We start from the raw sequence: 23,515 nt of genomic DNA on the forward strand, positions 1-23,515 counted from the left end.
TAAAACATTAAGCGCTGAGAGGTAATATTCAGGGAAGCCAGTGTTGTTGCTGACAGAAACTGAAATTAATTATTTATTCCAGTCAGTTCATTATATGAATTATTTCTCCAAGTTAATTGTATGTATCACAGGGGTCAATTAACTCATGAAACTTAATATGAAGAGCCAAATATTAGACTGAGTAATAAATATGAGCAGTAATTACATTTCCCTTTGGCTGCGCGTTCAAATTATAAAAAGGGAATAAATAGTTGAGTCACCTCATTATATGTGGCGTTTTCCACTTCGGGGCTGCCACATTACTATTACTAGGGCTTTTATGGTCGTATTTGTGTGAATAGACCTCAACAGTACCTCAGAGCTCCGTTCGGCATTGAGTTTGAGCAGTGGAGGCGGGTTTTGAAGGGCGGAGACAGTGACAGAAAACTGAAGCCTCTGCGCATGTGAGGCCTGGGGATTCCGAGATGTCAGAAGGCCAGCTGACGTCGCGCTCTCCTAAGGAATAGCTCCATTGAAAAAGGGCATGGCAGGTCCGCTGCAGCCTCAAACCCCAAAGGAAACAATTCTTCAAAGGTTGCCGATGCAGAATATAGCAAAAAAACAGCCCTCCAAATGCAGGTGAGAGAGTCGCTTCCGTTGAAGTCTCCTCTCCCGGGGGGGGGGGGGGGGGGGGGGCCTCCCGATTTACCGATTTAGGCAGCCATTTTCTCCCTTGGCCAGACCACACCTAAACATTGCCTTTTAAATTAAGCCTGATGGCTCTATGCAAAGCCACCAGAGGATGAGCCACAGGTTAATTTAAAGTGTGTTTCTGACTTACCCTGACTAGGATTGTGGTTCCTGCTTGGACAGGGTGCAAAACTTTACCAACCAGAAACCCAGTTCCTAACAGTATATTTGTAAAGGGTCATCTTATTGGTATAATTTTAGTTTAAAAAACATATCAAAAGTAATCCTTAATATAGTGTCCTACTAAGTCCTAAAAATCTCTGGAGGCGTGAAGTGTCCTACTTAACAGAATGTTGATGCCAGACTCTTACAAACTTAGCCTGGGTCCAGTTTAGTAAATCTCCCTTCTGCTTTGCCCTTTCTGCATCCTGTGAAGGACTCTGGTGTGTAACTGCATTACCAGAGAAGTCCCATAGAGTAGAACATTTCTGAAAATAAAAGAGGTATTTATTAATGCTCCTTTTTTTCTAAGCGCTTCCTATGGACCAGAACAGTGGCAAAGAGTAACTTTCAACAGAATTATGCAGGTGGTATTGCAATACCAAAAGAAGGTAAAACAGAGTTACAAAAAGATTCACATTTATTACTTTACTTGAAATAAATGTGTGAGTGCCCACATTGATCTGACAGAGACCAAACTATTGACCTGCTTCAGCATCTTGCCCCAGTTGCAAGATTTTCAACTCTCACAATTCATCTAGCAGTACTTCCCACCTGCTGAATTCAAACTGTGGAGTTCTACTCAGCCAAATTCAGAAAATCAGCTGTGCAAATTACACAAATTACTCCTGGGCAACTGTATTCTTTATGAGGTGTGCCCTTGTATACAAAAAAACACGAAAGAGACCTACGCAATATCTTTAACATACAGACTCTGTCTTCAGATGGTAAATGTTTGTATCACAGTCTTTCGGCTGGGACATACATCTAGAACTTGACGCTTAAGTATAAAAACAACTCAGCTGTCCAGTCGCTAAGTGCAGTGTATTCTGGGGACATGTTTTTCCCCAATCTACACTTTTTTGAAAAGAATGATACAAACATTTTTTGCACTTGTTTTTGAATGCTATTCCAATGTATTCCTCTTTGGACTCCTGCATACCACTGCTAAAAGCTTACAAAAAAGACGGCGCGCAACAAATCTATAAGCACTGTTTGTATTACTCTACTATGATCCTAGAAATAAAATGGTGCAAAGACCATTCACACAAATCATATTTTGAGCCCAAAGGTCTAAATGAGACTCTTTCATCAATATTTCTGTATTTTTTATGTACTCCATAGACTTACATTGACCTTAATAGGATCCTGTGATAAAATGTGTTTTTTAACACTCGGTTATACTTTTATTACACACTGGTAGATATATTTTTCCCACATTTGCCTTTATTGGATTTGTAATGGTGTCTTTTTTCTGTTTTTAAGTAAGGTATGTTCACAGCCAATTGATTGCACTATAATTTGGATTGCTGTTTCTGCTTCTCTTTATTTCTCAATATAATTTTTGGAATAAGCCTTCACCCTTCAAATGGTGGGACAAATTTAGTTTTAGAATGTTTTCATTATCACCTATATCCTACCATGTTCTGGCTTACGAGAGATCTTGGCTTCAGTCATACACTCTTTGGGTCAATCTCTCCCCTCGTGCTGCATTTTAAACAATAATACTAACCACATCTTGAGGCCCTTGGATCGCTGTCGGGTTGTCCTTTTGTTCTTCTTTGCCGTCTTCCAGCCAGCAACTCGCCGGACCCGCTGCGCGGGTCCCGCAGCGCGCCAGACCATCGCGGGAGTTGCCAGAAGGGGCTGCCTAATACCTGGGGTGAGTGTATCCTGACCAGGGCTGCGAGCAGCGGGGACTCCATTGCCCAGGAGTCCATGCGAGCCCAACCAGTCACACCTGGGCTGCTCTCCCTGATCGCCACGTCCTCCCGCCCACGGGAGTAAAAGCGGACTGTCAACCCTCCACCAGCGGGACACTAACCGCATCTTGAGGCCCTTAGATCGCTGTCGGGTTGTCCTTTTGTTCTTCTTTGCCGTCTTCCAGCCAGCAACTCGCCGGACCCGCTGCGCGGGTCCCGCAGCGCGCCAGACCATCGCAGGAGTTGCCAGAAGGGGCTGCCTAATACCTGGGGCGAGTGTATCCTGACCAGGGCTGCGAGCAGCGGGGACTCCATTGCCCAGGAGTACATGCGTGCCCAACCAGTCACACCTGGGCTGCTTTCCCTGATCGCCACGCCCCCACCGCTCATTATTTTCCCTACTTCAGGAACGTAGTTCCCCGCTGCGCGTGAGCGCGCAGCAGCGCCCGGGGCTAAGCCCGGGCAAAGGGCGGGCCGTTTGAGGCCGTTCGAGGACGGGAGAGACCGGACCGGGCCATCACTCTAACTTCCATTCATCCGGAACTTACATTAAAATCGTACGTACTGTTACCTTATTGACATTGCACCTGTGAGTTCCCAAAGATTCAGCTTTACTGACTATTTGTTTATATAAGACGTTAACTCCTTGTATTGGCCTACCAGGAACAATGGTCTTAACTAGAGGAAATAAAACCAAAGTATCGGGGGGTGGGGGCAAGCTTTTAGGTCCCATGGACGAATTCATCACCAAGGCAAACTCATTCATAGACCAAAGTATTAGTCTGATGGAAGGTAGGGTGTCTTTGGATTTAGCGCTCGCTAAGAGATCCTCCATGGGCAACTTAGCGGATGTAAGAACCCCCGTAATAGACAACAATTCTGGGCGAAGGACGCTTTGTGAGGGTAGGCGCAGCCTACCAAACAATGTGGACCTGTCGGCCTCCCAGCTTTCCGATCTCCAGATAAGCTCAGACTTAGAAAGGACATCAGAGCTGATATCCCAAATCGCACCGGATGAAACAAGGCAAGCAAGAGGGAGGAGGGAGGGCGCTATAAGGAAAAGAAAGAATGATCTGAAAAATCCCATCCCCAATGAGATCAGTGACACGCCTAGTAGGAAAGAGAACGCACCCCCTAGAGCCGAACAGGTAGTAGATTCTGTGATCATAAATCAGTCCGCACATGATACTCCAGACCCCATTACCCTGCAATCATCACCCTGCAGTAAGGAAATAAGCGATAGCAATAACTCACAACTGCTAAATAATATTGCAGATCTATTGAAATCTTTCCTTGCACCAGTAGAAGCAAGATTATTACAGATAGAGAACCAGCTATCTAATTTTATAAACCTCACAAAGTCCAAGCAAGTGCCGGGGGCCCAAAAAATGGGGGGAAACAAACAGACTCTTCTCAAGCCCGCAGCCATACAAAAGAATGTACCTATACCTTAAGATGTAACACCTAAACCAACACCCCCTGAAACATTAAATATTAACAGAGTAGCGAAACCTTCCACTAATGCTACCATAACCTTACCCCAGGGTAATGCTCTGTCAGCAACAACACCTGCGCCTAAAACAACGGCACCTAAAAAATTGGCACCTAAAATGCCGGCTCTCAAAACACCTGCCCCACAAACTTCGGCCGCAGTATCCAACAGAGGTGATTCTAGGGGACTTCCCGAAGGTAGAGTTGCTGTTGATATGCCACCGGAAGCATGTCCCTTTGTAGTTGTAATGACAGGTGTGCCCGAGTTAGTGGATTACAATGCAGAACCTACGTGGTCACTGAAAAACAAGGCCTAACATTGGCTAAATACCAATTGCCCTATTCCAGCAACTTGGCCATGTAGGATTCTGATGGTACGTAGGACTCCCTGGGTGGGAAACGGCAGAAAAACAATACCGGGAGATTGTATTGTGATTACATTCGAAGACCCCCGAGTAGTAGACTATATTTGCTCTTGGGAGTACCCGTGTGTAAATGGAGGTATAGGCACCAAGCGACTTTCCTTTTTCTATCCTTCAAGACATCGCAATGGTCCTTTTAATGATCATGACAGCCCCTGGGAAGTAGCAGCTCCCCGTCACTGTGAATATGGCAACCCAAGGCAAATAGTGGGCCCTCGTCCCCATGATTATGATAGTTCCTGGCACACAGTGGGGCCACGTCATCGGGGAGGAGGATGGGATGATTGGGGTCCGCACACACGGAGGACGGCCTATAGAGAGCTGCCTCGCTGGGATGCCTGGTCCAGCATCCTGACGATGAATAGGTTTAGTGGCCTTGAAACGGTCGACTGACCACTAATGGCGACCGAATCTACTAATCCTAAGACACCCCATTTAACGTCTAAAGTAAAAACAATTTGTCTAGCAAATGAAGCTGCGGCGATTAATACAGAACTGCAGCCCCTACCTATCCTCTTCTGGAATGTTGCTGGTCTTCGCCCCAAAATTGAGGATGGGACTGCCTTGAACTTCTTGGAGCCGGGTAAAATCATCTGCCTCCAGGAGACATGGTCCACGACGGAGCTCCACTTCCTGGGTTATAAAACATACTTTACCCCAGCACTGGGCAGTGGTGCAGGCAGACCTGAGGGAGGGCTGACCACGTATATTGCAAATACTGTGAACCACTTAAAAGTATCCATAGCTGATTCTGATCCAAATTTTCAATTACTTTCCCTTTCTTTTAAAAACAAAGAGTCTATCCTTTTGCTCAACCTATACAATAATTTAAAGGAGGACCAATTCTTGACCTTTCTCTTTAACATCCAGGAGAAACTAACTCATTTTTATCAATCCAAGGCAGGAAAAGGGGTGGTTCATCTTCTATGGGGAGGAGATTTTAATCTGCATCCATGCCCACATGTTGGGAAAAATCGTTGTGGGATAGTGGATGAACATGATGCTCCCCTCATGCACTTTGCCCATACCAAGGTGGGGATCGCTATGAACAACATGTTATCTGACTTGGAACTCTCAATAGCTAATGAGCCAAGTTTAGGCTCAAACTTCCTGCAACCAACATATGTGGGACGGGGATACAAAACAACAGTCGACTACATCCTCCTTTCGCCTGGATTGTTGCGCAGAGCTAGGTCCTTTGAGGTCCTGACTAACACGCTAAGCGATCATTCTGCCCTGAGGATGGAGCTTTATTTAATTAACTCTCAACCCCTAACTGCAGTCATAGCTAAAACTCTTGCCCAGAATAAATTGGAGTTAGGTAAACAAAATGGATATACATTAAAGTGGGGGAAGATAAACCCAGCCGAAATTACTGAAAAATTGGTAAAAGCGGCACATTCAAACATAATTAAATGCCTGGATCTTCTAGAAACGGATGAAGAAGTCCTAACTAATTTTACCCAGATATTAGAGAAAATTAAGGGACTTCTCACAGTAAATCCAAAGAGCTCGAACCCAACTACTAAAGGGTGGTTTAACCATAGTTGTACCGTGGCCCTAACTAAGCTAAAGGTGGCCCTGAATAAAACAGTCAGAGATTCGGAGCAGATCCAACTCCTTAGAAAGCAATATGGAAGGGCACGTAAACAAAGAATACAAGAACTAAAACAGAAACTATGGGACGACCTGCACACTAGTGCTGTCTCTAAAAACAGTGAGGCTTTCTGGCGAACAGTCAAATCCCCCTACCTAACAGACGATAACAGTCCCAAGATAGAACTGGCCATAGGCGAAGATACTTGGGTGTCCCACTTTTCAAAAATCTTTAAAAACACAGTAACATCAGTAGGGACAGAAATCACAGATTTAACAGTTGAATACCCAATATCCCTGCATTTTGACATTTCCGAGGTACTGGTGGCACTGGAAACAAGTAAAAACGGGAAAGCTCCAGGCCCAGATGGGGTGCCAGTGGATCTTTTTAAATTCAATCTGGATCTCTGGGCTCCCATTCTCACTAGAGTGTGCACTGCAGCCGCAAAAGTGGGACTGATAAAATCTTGGACCAAATCTATCATGGTCCCAATTTTTAAAAAGGGGGATCGTCAGGACGCCAAATGCTACTGCCCCATCTCACTGCTGGATACTCTGGGCAAGGTCTTTGGCAGGGTCATGCTTGAGCGACTCCAGCAGTGGGCCGAGGAGGGAGGCATTATTTCTGATCTCCAATTTGGATTCCGGGAGGGGTTTGGAACGGTGGAGCAGGCCCTCAATCTTAGTCTGATAGTGGGCAAATATATCCAAGCAAAGAAGGACACGGTCTATATGGTGTATGTAGACCTGTCCGCCGCTTTTGATTGCGTTTCACACGCAAAACTCTGGATGGTTTTGAGACAAATGGGAGTGGATCCCCCTCTTTTAGATTTTTTGAGAGAGCTCTATTCCAAAGCCTCTGCGAGGGTGCGCTTAGGCGTGAAGGGGGAGCTGACAGCGTCTTTCGGAGTGGAGCGTGGAGTCAGGCAGGGGTGTGTCCTGGCCCCCTTTCTCTTCTCATTGTATACGAATGGCTTGGAGGAAGAGATGTTAAGGGGGGGCCAGGATCTCCCGCGGGTAAAACAGCGCCTGATTCCCGCTCTGCTCTATGCAGATGATGCTGTCATTTTGGCGCGCACTCCGCGTGAATTACAGAAGTCTCTGAATAGGTACGCGGATTTTATGGGTGGGCTGGACCTACATGTGAATGTCAAAAAAACGTTCGTCATGGTAGCAGGCAGTGGGAAAAATCGAGCAAAGGATATCTATCTCAAAGACCAAAAACTTGAGGTAACTGTCCAGTATCCGTATTTGGGTATTATGATCGACGAAAGGCTGAACTGGAGACCAGCAGTAGAGGCCTGGTGCCATCTTTTTAAAAGAGCCACAGTGGCCCTGATGAGCTTCTCCCAGAGACTGGGGAGGAGGGCACCAGTGGAGCTACTAAACATTTATAGCGCCAAGTGTCAGGCGATTGCGCTGTATGGGGCGGGAGTCTGGGGACACGTAAATGTTAGCGCCCTTCAGGTGGCAGAAAACACCCTCCTCAGTTTCCTTTTAGCTACACCGAGACATACATCAATCTACGCATCCCACTTGGAACTTGGAATCCCTTACTTAGAGGATTTGTTACGGATCCAACCATTATTGCTCTGGCGGCGCATTTGGACCTCTGATAAAAATGCGCTGACACAGGCAATCGTGGCGGACTCAATGGCTCTTGATCAATCCCTAAAAATAACATGGCTTCGGTATGTCAGAAACTTCCTCAAAGATCTTGGCATGGAGAAGTATTATCTTGAACCCGAAGATATTATTGATCTACCAAAGAGAGCGCTGAAACAACTGGCTCTGAGTCACCTAGAGTCCCTGAGGCTGACCTCTGAGTCGACAAAACCCTCGGTCCTCCATGCCAACATGATCCAGACCACTTACTTTATCCAGCCTTATTTAACACTACAGATTAGTACGTATGATAGAATGTTATTGACAAGATTCAGATTAGACTTCTTTCATAGACTAGTAGCTTTTCCCGAGAGAAATAGGTGGGACCCAATTCTCACTGCTTGTCCCTGTGATGAGGAATCAATACAGACTAATTTACACACAATATTGCTTTGTAAATTCCATCATCCACACCGGAAAATTTGGCTACTACCACTATTAAGGCGATGGGGACATAGACAATGTCGCCCCGCAATGCTACTGTTAGAATCTGAACCGGTTTGCTATCACGTCCTTAATTTTTTTTAATGCATTATGAAGCATAGGAAAAATCTGTAAAAATTATGCTGGATCTAGTCCCAGACGACGTAATGAAATAACTTGATTCTTTGTTTTTAACATATTAATCTGTGTCTGTCTGAATCTTATCTTGTAAAATGATCTTTCTTTTAATATAAAATTGTATTATCAAATGTTGCTTTTATGGTTTTCCAATGTGTAAAGCCGAATAAAGAAATAAAAATATACAGCAATAATACATGTTAAAATATGCTTTCAGTGTCTAGAATGGAGCTCATATATTACTACTCTCATGTAACAGTTGGGATTTAAACAGAATGAGCTGAATTATCCAGCCATTACCATCCCACGCAAAAGATTTGTCCTACTGTTCATCAGAGCTGGTTTTATATCAGACTTATAGAGCAAAAGATTAGTTGAGGTGGTCGAGCAGAGCCTACACATACCTGTCAGCAACTTTATTAATCCTTAAATATGCAACACATTTTTACCAATATTTGTAAAGCCCGAATTAATCACCTCTAAGGGTCTCAAGGTGTTGGGGGCTGTCGGGGAGATTAAGTGAGCTATTGCCAAGACTCACATGATGCTGTGCTCATCTGCCTCCGGCGCTTGGGATCGAACCGTGACCCCTGCACTCCAGAGTCAGACGCCATGGCCACTGCATTACTAGCCGAGGCATAGATAAGCCAATCTTCCCACTGAAATGCCAATATTGTTAATTTATAGCAACTACAATGGGTTGGGTTAAACTGTTTTGTAAATTCCCTGGTTTCACATTATATTTTAATGATAGGCTGCTAGCTAAATGATTTGGAATAACCAATTTGATGATATGCAAATCCCGAACAGCAATTTTCTTGAAAGGTAGTGTTAGAGGAATTTGTGGACATTGAAATATATTAAATAAACTCTGCAAAATGTCAAAGTTGTTACTATTTTACTGACTGCCACAGTGTGGTAAAATACATTAGTCTATGTAAATAGTACTTTGGAATAGGATGCATCAAAATATGAAACTATAGACTCACTATAAATGATTTCCTACAGCAAGATGTCTATACATTTCTACCACTGTGCATTTTCTATGTATATGATATATCGTGTGACGTTGTGTTCAAAATCTCATGCTGAATTCACATAAATGTTTTGACAGGTATGTACAAATGAAGTTCACAAACCAATTTGCTTGAGTAAAATCGCAATTCAGGCAAACTTTTCTGCATGCAAATAAGATTTGAAAGTCTCAGAATTCCACCAACAATCACAAGAAGTTTATAAATGTCTAAGTAAGTCCGAGCTGCAAAAAACTGATATGTATGCTACTAGGACAGGGGTAGGTGTTTTTCAATGTTTGTAATTTATAGGCAACATCTCTATATTCAAATAGGGTGAGGAGAAAGTGTTGCATGTTGAGGCAAAATATTTTTAGATTGAGAAAGAAAGTTCTTGTGCAAATCAACATTTACACCTTGTTTTGAGATGCCGAATGTCGCACCTGTTGAAACTGTTTCATGTTTTGAGCGTATGTGAGAGTAATGCTGGATATTATAACCTTTTATAGTTCCCCATGATAACTGGGGGGATTGCCAATGCATAAAAGTTGATAAATGTGTTTCAAATGAAGGAAACATTTTATGAGACGAAAATTCTTGACTTCGTTTTCAAGCATAGGGGCAAACAATGTATGTATCCAGTTGCTGTATTGTCTTGCTAAAACACTTGATCCTTTGTTGAAGGGAGTTGTATGGGATTTGACTAGGATAGATTACACATGTACACCCCTTGAAGTATTGTTTATAAAGACGCATACCAATTTAGTAATATAGATACAGAAAATAATTCCTCTTTATTTAAATCACATCTTCATGGGAACCCAATGTTGAGCTCTGTGGCTCACTGCATATTCTATTGTTTTTCCTATAGTAAAACATCAGACAAATTAGTCACACTTGTAGTTGCATACGTGCTTGTAGCTTCTATTTGAGTGATTATGTTATGTTATGTTATGTTATGTTAAATTAATTTTATACAGCGCACAGCTACCCAACAAGGGCTTCCCAGCGCTAAACCTGACAAGGGACCAAAGCAATAAAGGAAATCAGAAATGCAGTTCAAGATTATTGATTAAATAACCATGTTTTTAAAAGTTTACGAAAATTCATATATGAGGTTTCATTACGAATTGCAATAGGAAGGGAATTCCAAATCGATGGACCAAGACAGGCAAATGAACGACCTCCCAAACTGGGCACCAAAACTTTACCCTGAGTGGCCGAGCGAAGCACACGAGATGGCTGGTAAGGGTGAACTAGAGTTTGCAAATATTTCGAAGAGCCAGTTTTAATTTTATACATATAATTCATGGCCTTAAACTTCACATGGTTTTCAACCTTAAGCCAATGAAGATTACGCAGGGCACTGGAAGTTGAAGAGTTTTTAGAGAGCTGACATAGCAGCCTGGCAGCAGAATTTTGGACCACCTGTAGTTTCCGTGTAACATCCTTATTTGATCCCAGATAAAGGATGTTTCCATAGTCCATTCTGGAGGTCACAAGCGCCTGGACTACGGTTTTCAGAGTGGAAACCGGAAGCATCCAAATTATTTTTTTCAACCATTTTAAGATGGTAAAATAGGTGGCAGCCACCTTTACAGCCTGCTGCTTCATAGATAACTTATCATCAATGAGGACTCCCAAATTGCGAACATAGGCGGAGGGCTGAGGAAGATCACCCATTTCACATGGCCAAAAATCAGATAACAAGACAATCAGAATGATTTCACCCAAACACAGCCACTTTTATTAAGAAAAAATATATCACATACGTTTTTACTGATAGATTTCATTTGTTTGCCAAATCTGTTAGAATTAAGGCACCTACTGGTGTGTTTTCATGAAATGCAACTTTAAATGAGTGAGCTCATACCACTTGTTCATAGCACGTATATTCCTGAAAAAAATCTCGTTCCGTTTGCGGAAATTGCGATAATTTGACATTTTCGCGTTCCCCGGAAAGCGCGAAAATGTCAAAACTTCCACATTCCGCAGCTTGGCGATAATTTGTTTCTTGCTCGCGCTGTAAAATAATACATTCTCGCGCGCGCGCGATCGCCTTACCTGAATCCCTGCGTTCGCCGACAAGTTTTCTTGATCCGGTCGCGTTCTCCATGAGATGTTGTATTGTTTTTAGCCATTTGCGCTGTCTCGCGACAGTTCGCGCCCGCAGTGACGTCATGCGTCGCGTGATCACGTCTTTCTTCTCGCGATCATGCACCGCGAGACAACTGAAAAGAAGATGGCCGCGCCCGCGAGCAACCACATGGGTAAGTTGGCGAGCCGCAACCATGCAGAAAATCTCGCAAACATGCGGCAAAAAAACTTCTGCATCTTCGCAATATTTCCGCGTGTTTGCGATAATTTTTAACATTTTCGAGATAATTTGCGAAAGTGGATTTCGCAAATTCCGCCCACCCCTATGTAAGATTACACATTTTACCTTGCTAAATTAAAAACAAAAGGACTGTACAAGTATTTGTTGATACAGATGTGACATGCACATTGTTCTATTTCCAGCTCTGAAAAAGTTCAGTATGATGTGAAATAAAAGTTGGTGAGACTTAGAGCACTTTGGAGTGTTTGGCAAAGAAGTGAAATGATATGTACTTGCCTCAAATGAGTAAATGATTTGAAGTTATATTTTTAAAAAAACCAATTATATAAAGCAAAAATATAATAAAAATTGCATCAAAAGGTGAGCTTACTAGAAAAAGGACAGCAAGTTTTCGTAATGCCACTGTAACTTGCTTGTGGGTGAGGCTAAAAGAGCCACAGGGAGATAAAGAGAGGAGATGCCACAGTGGCAGGAAACCAGACTCACAAACACAGACACATACTCACACACACATACACATTCCCTCCCCTATCCCTCCCGCGCCCTCCACAAACAAGCATATTGAAATAATGAGGCAGGGTGAGAGGAAAGAAAGGTGAGAGGGAGTGTTAGACTTGGCTTTTGAAGCAGGTTTACCACCAGACTTTTTGCTTTTTGGCCTCCTGTTTTTTACCCTGTTTTTGTTGGTTTTATGACTCTGGGCACTTTACCACAGCTGATCAGTGCTAAAGTGCATATGCTCACCCTGTAAATTGTGTTTATGGATTGGTGTTTCCATGATTGGCTTATTTGATTTAACTTTAGGTCCCTAGTACAGTGCACTGTGTGTGCTTGGTGTCTGCAAATCAAATGCTGCTAGTGGGCCTGCAGCACTAATTGTGCCAACCACACAAGCAGCCTTACAAAAGGTTCTCAGACCTGCCACTGCAGTATCCTTCTGCAGTTGCACCCACTTGCCAGGCCCTAACCGTCCCTTTTCTTACAGATAAGACACCCCTAAGGTAGGCCCAGGTACCACTGTGGGCAGGGTGCAGTGAATGTGAAAGGTAGCCTATGTACTGGTGTGTGTGACATTTCCTGATAGTGTAATACAGTGTATTTTGTTTTTCACTATTGAAAGGCTACCTTTCCTATATGATAGAATGGGGAATACTTTGTAACATCTTACAAGTATAGCTTCCCATTGGGACAAGATAGAAAGTTGGACTTTAGTATGCCTGAACTCAGAAAAGAAAAAAGCATCTTTTAGTGAATATGATTTTTATATTGTGCATTTGAAAATACCACTTTTAGAAAGAGGGTATTTTCTTGCTTAGCCATCCTGTGTACCTCTGCTGGTTTGTGGATTGACTGGCTTTGGAGTGACAGGGGCTTGGGATGCGCATTCTCTGAGACAGCCAATGGGGGGGTTGATGTGTGTTCTGCCTTTCATTAATGAGCAAAGCTGGGCTGAATAGACCTGGGCTGCATTCAGAGTAGTTGGAGGAGTTTCACTAGCACTTGAATAGACCTGGTCTGCATTTAAAGTGGTGGGAGGAGATTTCCCTTGCACCTGAATAGACCCTGCCTCCCTTGCACAATGCTGTCTCCACCTCCTGCTGAAAGCTGGACCAGAGAGGACAGAGCTGGTTTGGAATAAGTACATGGACTCTCTGCCACCAGAGAATAAAGAAAAATGCTGTATAAATATTCGGGCCCAGACTCCAGAACTTTCATATTACTGCTGAACTAAAGAACCTGCCTAGAAAAAGAGCTGGAAAAGCTGTCAGGAGGAACAGTCACTTTGCTGCATGATCTGCTGTGTTGACCTGCTGCTTGCTCCTTCTGTCTTGAGCAGGGAAAAGACTGGATTGTACTTTCATCATCCTGCTGTTAGAGTGTCTTCCAAGGACTTGAACTGGAGCTTGCCTCCTGTTGGAAGTCTTAGGGAAATTAAAGACTTCAGGGAACTTGCTGGAATCAAGAAGCCTGCCAAGAAGAAGAGGTTGAAGAACTGCCAGTAGGAGTACTGCCCCTTTGCTGTGTTGTTGCTTTGTTAGGTTGGCCTGCGGTTGCTCCTTCTGCCTTGGGCAGTGAAAGGACTGGACTGAAATTTCTGAGTATCTCCAAGGGCTTGAAATAGAGCTTGTCTCCTGTTCTGAAGTCTCAGGAACCGCAAACACCTCACTGACCTTTGGATACTGCCTCTGGAACTGTGATTTCAGTTGCCACAGAGGCCGGAAAGCAGCCGACTCTGTCACTGACTCCGTCGCAGGCTCCGTGTCCTGAAGGCACAGCAGAGGGCACCACTGCAACTTGCACCGCAACCCTGGTCTCACCGTCGACAAGTACCGCCGCCCCCGCCATGAGCCACTGCTTGCACCATGACCTGTGGGCATCGCACTCCGCACTGCCTCCCTTCACTTCGCCATCCTGGTCTCACCGACTCGGTCGCAGCCTGCTGACTTCAACACCCCTGCCCGCACCATGGCTTGGGGGCACCACCATAAGTCTCATGACACACTGCCCCTTCCCACACCACTGTCCAGACTGACCGACGCAAGCTCCCCACAACTGGCTCTGTCACCGGCACTGTGATCTGTCAGCACCTCAATGAGAACTACCTTCACTACTCATCGCAGCCCTGGTCTCAGTGACACCGCTGGACGACCGTCACCGAGCCGCTGAGTGCACTGTGATTTGAGGGCACCACACTCCGCAACGCTATGGCTCACATCGCAACCACGATGGTTGCCATGAGTGACTTGCACCAATGTGTCAGCCACAACAAAAATGTACTATTTACTAGTCTGCTGACCCCATGACCAAAGCGGTCAGATGGAATTGTTGGATTCTGTTGTTTTCAGTACCATGGTAGCCCCAGATGGAGCTACCAACTCCAAGGAACTGCGATTAAAAGTCATTCTTGCAAAGTGCATATTTTCAACTACTGTGAGTTGGATTTTTATCGTTCTGGTCTTGTTTTAAATATATATAAAGTATTGGATCTTTTTCTAAGCTGGTGTGGTGTCCGTTTGTAGTGTTTTCACTGTGTTACTGTTGGTTATGTGCAAATGCTTTACACACTGCCTCTGAAATAAGCCTGACTGCTCATGCCAAGCTACCAAGGGGGTGAGCAGGGGTCATTTCAGTAGTGTATCCCCCGTATCCTTACTAGGAAGAAGGGTCCCTACTTGGACAAAGGTGCAAACCTTTGCCAACTAGAGACCCCAATTTCTAACAGGGAAACTTTGATGTATGCATGTACCTCCTTGGGTCAGTACTTACATTTCAAAGAATTCACCACGTATGCATATTTAATGCTTTCCCCTGGCTTTTGCATTGATTTATCCACAAATTTGAAATCTGCATGCATATGTTTAGGAGCTGACTGTGTAATATTTTGAATACATTGTTTCTTCAACATCAAATATTCAAAATGCCCCACATTCTTTTCCTCATCATTGAAAATCTATAACTAGACCATACCACTCAATGTACCCAGGGGTCAAAGGGATTGGGTAGGATGGGCACAACATGCTCCCACTTTTTGATTTAGGAAAAAACATTCCCCCACTTTTTAGGTTTCACTTGCAATGCACTTAAACTGCGCTTGTGAAATCTATTGTAATCAATATAACTCTTAACAGGGGCTTACATCCTACCCTTATTTTTCATTTGTTTGTGTGCTTGCCATATACTTTTCCTCCATTTCTGTTGGTTGAAGCATGCTATTTCCTGTTCTTCTTCCTGTGTTTTTCATATCAGGGGAGCTTGACCCAAGTACTCCTCCTTCCTGTTAACTTTTCATCTGCTTTTGTCGATGTTCTTTGTCGGTTGTGAGGAAGCATGTTTGGCGACTTCATGTGATTTTACTTTAGTACCCTACACTCCATAGGTATTGGACCGCTGTACATGAGCCAGCTGCATTACACAGGACACATTCCTTTTTTGGCATGAAGAAAAGAGATTAAGTCGTTTGCCCATAATCACCGTATGTTAAGCCTCTCAGCAGGTGTCAAACCCGGTTCCCCAGCTACAAAGTCTGCCAGTCTAGCCATTGCGCCACATACTCTCTTATCCTCTCTATTGTCCAGATCTGCACCCTCCTCCTCAGCACCAACGAACTGGCATTTGTTGAGGTCGAGTAGATTTCAACAGTAATTATTCTACACTTCGTTGCATTAAAATTCAAATTTAAACATTGCTGTAAGCAAAAAAACTCTTTACGATCAATGTTTTCCCCTGTAAACAATTGCTTATTACACCAGGTTTCAATAATTAATTGTTTCATAATTGGCAGACAAAACAAACAAGCAAATAAAGGTATCGCAAATATAAACTTTTTCTAATTTCTCCTCCTTTGTCATTTATCCACTGAATAGAAAGGGAAATTGCCTTTACAACGTGGACTGAGCCATGTGTGCCATTTCCCCACACACTTAACCATGCTTGCCTGAACCATGCATTTGCCTTAACCATGCATATGCATGGTTAAGGCAGATAGCGGTCTAGTGTTCAGATGGGCGGGGAGAAGAAGAGGAAGCATCAGAACAGGAAGCTCTGGACAAGGACAGGTGTGTGGGGCTGGGGCTGGGTTGGAGGTGGTAGGTTTTAGGGGTGAGGATCAGTTTTAGAGAGGGGGGTCGGGTAGTTTTTGGAAGTTCTGGTCTCAGGGTGGGGGGAGTGAGTCAGGGTAATTGTAAGGGCTAGGCCAGGATTTGGGGGAGGTATTAGGGGAGAGGGTCAGTTTTAGGGCTCAGGGTGGGGGTAGAAGTAGTTTTTGGAAGGGGGCAGGGATTTAGGGCTCAGAGCGGAATGACGGGGTCAGTCTAATTTTAAGGGCTGTGTTTGGAGTGTTTAGGGGTGGGGTCGGGTAGTTTATTTAATGGGAGCAGGGTTGTTGGCCTCAGGGCAATGGTAGGGGTAGCTGTAGTTTTAGGGGCAGCACAGGGGTACGTTTTAGGGCTCGGGCATCGAGGTTGAGGTCGGGGTAGTTTTTGGAAGTGTGCAGGATTTTAGGCCTCAGGGCGGGGGAGGGGAAGTGGTAGTTTTAACAGCAGGGAGGGGTAGAATTTAGGCCTCAGGACGGTTGTGCAAGGTAGGGGGTTAGCATTTTAGGGCTTAGGGTGGGGCGGTCAGGGTAGTGGTAATCTTTACCATGCATATCGATCTACCAATCATGCCTTTACTTCAAAATTGTGTCGTAAAGGCAGCATGGCGAAGGTATCCGTGGCAAAGGAATGCACGGTTTGGATGCATTCATAGCTAGGACGGTGTTGTAGAGGTATGCGTGGTTCAGTTTTGCGTGCCTTTGTGATACAACCTATAGCACGTGGATGTAAAACAATAGTGCTAGGTCCTAGGATGCTTGTTTACGGTCCAAGCGGGACCTGGCTTGGCAGTTCAGGACTGTTCCCATGAGGCACAGGGTCAAGACTGATTTGCATATGGCCAGGTCTAAACTGGGGTGGCATGGTGAGCTAAAGAATGATGGATTTAACCCAGATCTTCTGACTGGGGGTGAATGTATTGTTTTGTTCTGCATTCCATTCATCAATTTTGTGTCTTTTGCTTCCTTGCCCTAAGTGCACTGGGTATACCCAGACGTGGGTCCCAGGCTCACTGTGCCACAGGATTCAAGCTATCCTGGCTGATCAGGGGTGAAACCCCGAAACTGGTCCTAGGATGCTTGTTTGGGGTCCAGGCAGGACCTGGCTTGGCAGTTCGGGTTGGACTGTTCCCATGAGGCACAGGGTCAAGACTGATTTGCATATGGCCAGGTCTATACTGGGGTGGCGAAGTGAGCTAAAGAATGATGGATTTAACCCAGATCTCTTGACTGGGTGTGGATGTGTTGATTAGTTCTGCAATCCATCCATCAATTGTGTGTCTTTTGCTTCCTCGCCTAGAGTTCTGAGAAAGGCACTGTTGGTGATATTTTCTAAAACTGGTGGGGTATGGTCGTAAAAACCTGTGAAACCTGTCCTGGTCGATGAGGCATTTTTATTTGATCTAGGGTGTTTTATGATATTCTCGGGAGTGCTTGATACACAAGTCAGAACTGTATGTCCTCAGCAGGTCTGAACTGAAGAGTGACTGGGTGAGGAAAGGTAGGAAAACAGGTAACCCTTCCATGCCTCATGCTTTGCTCTGGGTCTTCAGTTTGCCCACCAGAGTTTCTGGCAGTGTTGAGGGTGCAGACCTCCATCATGTACAAACAATTAACATAAAGGTTCCATGAAGGTTTTTTAGTGGGGCATAGCTACCGGGAAGGGGGGGTGCCGTGGCTTGAGGGGCCCAATGAAGCCGAAATATTGCTTTTTGTTACTATCCAGCATTGGGTCAGGGGACCCAACACTGCAATTGGGACCACACTGCATTTGTTAATCTGCTGTCTTTGGATGGGGCGTTCAAAGATGCTCTTTGGCGCAGTCTTACACATAAACGCCAGGTTTGCCCACACCGCTGCCATGTATTTTATTGTAACACTGAGCTTTTCTCATGAGGTTGTCATATAGTTACAAAGTTGTGCTCGCAGTGATGCCTGCCATCTCATACAAGCATGCTGTTGAGAGACCTTGGACAAGTTGGAAAAGAGACCAGAGGTTCCTGTTAAATTAGGAATGTTAGACCCATGGGGTCAACCAATTTAAAAATGCCAGGGGCCTGGGAAATCCTGTGTCCATTTAGCACTCTAAGTTTGGAAAGCACCACACATGCCGTTGGTAAGGGCTATGAAGTGGCCTGTATAGGTGTAGTTTCTGTATAGAACAAGCATTTTATTTTCAAAGCCAATAGGTTTCTCCTATATGACAGCTATTGGGTTTGTCAATGCTTTTCTAGATATGTTGCACAGCAGTGCAGGCTGCTGTGCAGCATGGTTTAAATTTTAAAAAGTGCTTTGATGCAGTCAACGCTAGCCGCTTCATAGTGTTTTTTTTTAAACTTTAAGTCATGTTACTCAGCAGCCCATACTACTGTGCAACATATCTAGAAAAGCATTGACAAACTAAATTGATGTTTTATAGGTGAAGCCTACTGGCTTTGCCACTGCAGTTTAGTAAAAAGACAACCATACTGGGATGGTTAAATCTGATAGTTTAAATGCTTCCGCTGAAGTGTCATCCAGTGAGGCTCCTGTGTTGTGAAACAGAAGGCGGGCAGACAGCTAAACAAGCCTTCCTGCCAAGGTGCCTGCTTGCCTGAAAGATATGAAAATATGTGGCAATGAGTTAATCTGCAAATGTAAATGGTAATCTGCAAATGTAAAGGGTGCTTGGGAGCCAGTACTGGCTTTAATTAATCGAATCACTGAAAGCTTTGAGATTAAAAAGATCGATTACTTTGGAGTGGTAGTGCTAAAGTTAACTACTGAGATGCGAAGTGCATGCTTTTAATTGTAATTGTATTTATACCCCTGATGGAACAATTAAGTAAAACAAACTGCATTAACTAGCGGAGGTCTTATAATGTAATATAGTGCATTTTCCACTGAGTAACTTCTTTTTTTCATTTATTTTTCATTTAAGTTGCGCTTTATTTTATATATAGCTACCTGACGGTGAAAGATCAAAAACATTACAGAAAATGTTGTTTTCCTGGCCACACTTTTGACCCCGCCACCACGCTCACTGACCCCATCCCCGCTGCATGCACATGACAGTTCACATAGTGTTTTTTAATGCACTTCGATCGCTGATGTACCAGACCTGCACCGATTTGTTTTTTTTGTTTTTTTGTGTAGCAGCAGCACCACTTCCAGCTGTATTAACCGTATATAATTGTCATTCTTCTAGTGCAAAAACAGGGGTTTACACATGGGTTGGAATACACCAACCCACTCGGAATCAGGCCTATTTCCTATAGGTAATGATGGACCAACCATCGAGTAACCCACATATTACTGTGCACCTAAAATGATTTTATACATTGTGTTTTTTGGCCTCAGTAAAAAATGATGATTTATTTGCCAGTATGCGCAATTAATAGAAGCTCTTTCATTTCATGCAGGTGACTGAAGAAGTCCATCGGATCCTTAAAAACTGCAGTTATGACTTTGTGTGCCGGGGTAAAGTTAGTGTCAAGGGAAAAGGAGAAATGCTGACGTATTTCCTCGAAGGGAAGACCAATGGGATGAATGCACAGACACGGTCTTTAAATCTCGAGCGGAAAATGTACCCCTATGGCAGGACGAACATTCAAACGAAGTTGGGTACCAGCTGTCTCTCCGTGTCGTCAGTCGCCAGCTTTACGGTTACTGCTGGCCTCGCAACTCTTCAAGCCCCAACAACCAACCCCAATCCTGCATTGCTCTATCTTCCATCTGACTCTGCTGTGAAAGAAGTGTAGCTGGGAATGGCACGTGGTTGTCAGCATCCCCGCCTACGCCAAATAACTAAACGCAGCAGTTTTTTTTCCACAAGCAAATCCGAGGCCGTGGACTGCAGCACCAACCAAGGTTAAGGAACCTGACCAAAGAGAAACCCGACACCAGAAAAAAACAGAACTTTAGGAATGATTCAAACAAGGGCTAACACTTATGTTAGGGCAAAAACAGCATATTCAGTTTCTGGGAATATGACATGTTCTTGGCGTTTTTAAAGGGTAAATGATGATGTCACAGAGAAAGTCATACACATAATGTACATATGCATATTAAGAAATGTGTATAATTTTATATGTATAATATGTATGTATTTGCAGACACAAATTCAGTTTTTTATTTGGAGATGCATACTTTCCCATCATCTCCTACTGTCTACAGGCAAAGTTTAACAAGGGTTTTAATATGGGTGTGTGCTAACATTCGTATCAGTGGCTTGTTAATGGTATGTACTGAGAACGTACCAAGAGCGCATGCAACTTTGCTCAAATTATTTGAACTGAAAGACCTGGGATATAGCCAGCGATTTCTAGGTTCAGAGTTTCGAGCTAGCCAACCACCTAAATGGAGGCATCTTTTCATATATGTGCATGTTTTCAAGACAGTATTTTGCACGTTTACATATTTTTAACACACAGCATCAAAATGAGGTAAAACATGACTGGACTCAGGGTTTTGACAGTCTTCTGACTAGAGCTCATGCCTTTCTCAAAGGAAGGGTTGTGAGTACTGCACTTTGGCACACACTCTCATCCTTGGTCACAGGGACCTGTGAACGATGAATGCTGGCGCTTGAAACGCATCGCAGCAATACATGAAGCACACCAGAAGCTCGGCTTCCGGTTTTAAAAGTATGAAATTCGAATGTGTGCTTTGAGATGAACTATTCAGTTCCTTTTCACTTTCAGACTCCATCGCTTTTCTTGTGCAAGAAATGGCAAGTCGGCCTCTTTTGGAAAGCACAAAAGGCTATCTATCTTGTTTCTAATTTTATATTTTTTTGTAACAAAAGCTCATTGCAAATGCATTTTCATGTTCGAGATATCTACTGATCAATACGCACTGGTAATGTTGCCACCAAACTTGTACAAGATGTTGATTATTCAGCTGATTGCAAACTAGCTTTGTTTTTTTCTTTAATTTCTTTAATTTGAACTATTCTCTCTTGCTGCTAATTCAGTTTAAAATACAATACAGTGCTTGAGGCGTGATGTACTTATTCTTCCACAGATTATATATATCTTAGTTTCATATACTGCTCTTCCTTGTAAATATTTAGAAAAGTGTTGCAGTTACCTTTTGAGATGCACAACCCTAAGAGAGACAATCTTTAAATGAAGTTGCATACACTGCTTCCACGGTGTATGGCACAACCATGAGCCAGTGTCTGTTTCAAAGAGATCATCACATAGTTCAGGACTCCAGTAAGTGGCAAAGACATTGTTTTTGTGAGTGAAGGGACATCATACTCAAACCTTCCTATGTTTCAGGGCTTTGACCTTTGACTCGGAGCAAATGTTACGGAAGATGTTATATGTACTGCCCAGAAGGAATATTAATATTCATACACATTGCTTCTTTTTAAATTCCTATTCGTCCAATTCACTGAAAACATAGAGAGTCGGGGGAGTTGGCAGGTGGCACTCATATCAACAAAGTTCCAGAATCATCTGGGTTTGGTGATTTTCTCCTCAATTAAACTCGCAGCAGCTGCCTCATAATATAGAAGGTGAGTGTCCCTGCCAGACAAATTTCCCCACCAGTTCAGTGGTGGGTGTAAAAAAGAGATATGAGTTGTATGGGCCGGACAACATTTGTTCTCAAAAGGAAAAGAAGTCCGATTGGACAGACTTTCTTCAGCCAAACACTGCAGTTGTCAATCTATTGTTTGACGCAAACAGAACCAAAACAAACATGTTGGAAAAACATGTGTACAAGATTTTGTGTTGTGACGTATGCTAACCATACAGAAAAAACGGGGGATAAACTCATACACATCGTTATGATACTTTTCACAGATAAAAAGGAAAATGTTCAGGTCACATCAACGCTGACATCCTCTTCACTTGTGAATGTTTGCAGTTGCACCATTGAAAATCACTCATGTAGGTAGAGCCTGCCACATATCTTCATGTGATAAACGGCGGTGGTACAGTTGTGCTGACACTAATGGCCATTCTCTGTCACCCTACCATTAGTTCTTTTGACATTTATGTTTCAAAAATCAAAAGTAGTAGCATTGTTTTTACAACTTTTGGCTTTTAGAGCCTGTAGGTGTAAAAGTGGACTATTGGCAATACTGGGCAACCTTTTACCCTCCTTGGACATCTCTGCACTTGCACAACGGGCACCTTACCACCCACCTCCCCATTTTATATGCTGTGATCAATAGCTGACAACAGAAACACTAGTTGTAATGGCCAGGTATGATTTCGGACAGTATTAGAGGCTATAGTAATGAGTACGTTGAAGAGTGGAGGGACAGGGCGACGGGCACTCATAATCAAATCTTGTTATTAAAGTGTTGTCCATCAAAAAAACAATTTGCCCTTCATAGCACTAAAAACCTGTCCCTCTTTTGTAATTGATTTTCTGCTGTTGCCATCTAGTAAGAAGGCAATTGGATTTTCGAAAATCCATAATACATTTGTGACTGCTTATGGTGGCATCTCATTTGAACCAATTGTGTGTTTTGTGACAAAGGAAATTGATAACTTTCAGTGAGACCCAATTCATATTCAAAACAAGAACACAGTAAATAAGCCTAATTCATAGAGTATTCTTGTTTGGACTCCTATAGATATCCAGCTCAAGGTATTTATTTTGGTTTATCTTTATGGGCTATCTAGACCTACTACAGTCCACACAGGATATGCTGATATCAAAAGCATAATATAATATTTACCCGGGTAATCATGTTTTTAATTTGTTCCATAATGATAGACCTATTCTTATATGTGCCTACCATGCCACTGCAGCACTAAAATGATTAAATGAGTAGGATGCAGGTTTTGAGGATACTCGGAGATAGAAATGAAGTTGTTTATGTTTTTACAAGGAACTCTAACTCTATTCCCTAGTAGATTGGTTTTACATCCTGTTTGCTTTCTAGCACCCTTTTCATATAGCCTTATAGCCCGCCGTAGCGGGCTATACCGGCTATTAAAGGCCCGCTGCAGCGTTAAAGGCCCAAGCCAAAGGTGAGGGACTTTAACAAGGCAGCGGGACTTTAATAGCCGGTATAGCCCTGCTACGAAGGTCTATAAGGCTATTAGAACATTCTGCCAATAGAGGGCAGAATGTTCTTACAAATTAAAAAAAGGTTTCAGGGAGCGCAAGGGGATTGAAATCCCCTCAGGCTTCCTGAAGCCTTTGTTCACACCACAAAGAAGTATTGGAATGTTCGCGCTCCGGGCTTATACCAGTCATTATAAGCCCGGAGCACTCCATTGTTTTCAATGGAGCTTCCAACA

At 43.5% G+C, this 23,515-nt stretch overlaps 1 protein-coding gene across 1 annotated transcript in view; it reads left to right on the plus strand.

Annotated features, from left to right (window-relative positions):
* Positions 1 to 23,166, plus strand: part of ADCY1 (adenylate cyclase 1) — a 1,095,828-nt gene extending 1,072,662 nt beyond the window's left edge. Inside the window, exon 21 of the mRNA XM_085606626.1 lies at positions 19,670 to 23,166. Within this exon, the coding sequence (XP_085462752.1) occupies positions 19,670 to 20,008 (339 nt within the window). The 3' untranslated portion in view covers positions 20,009 to 23,166. The remainder of the gene's footprint in view (positions 1 to 19,669) is intronic.
* Positions 23,167 to 23,515: the final 349 nt, after the last annotated feature.

Source organism: Triturus cristatus, chromosome 5_2 (genome assembly GCF_964204655.1).
Source record: "Triturus cristatus chromosome 5_2, aTriCri1.1, whole genome shotgun sequence".
NCBI classification, from domain to species: domain Eukaryota; kingdom Metazoa; phylum Chordata; class Amphibia; order Caudata; family Salamandridae; genus Triturus; species Triturus cristatus.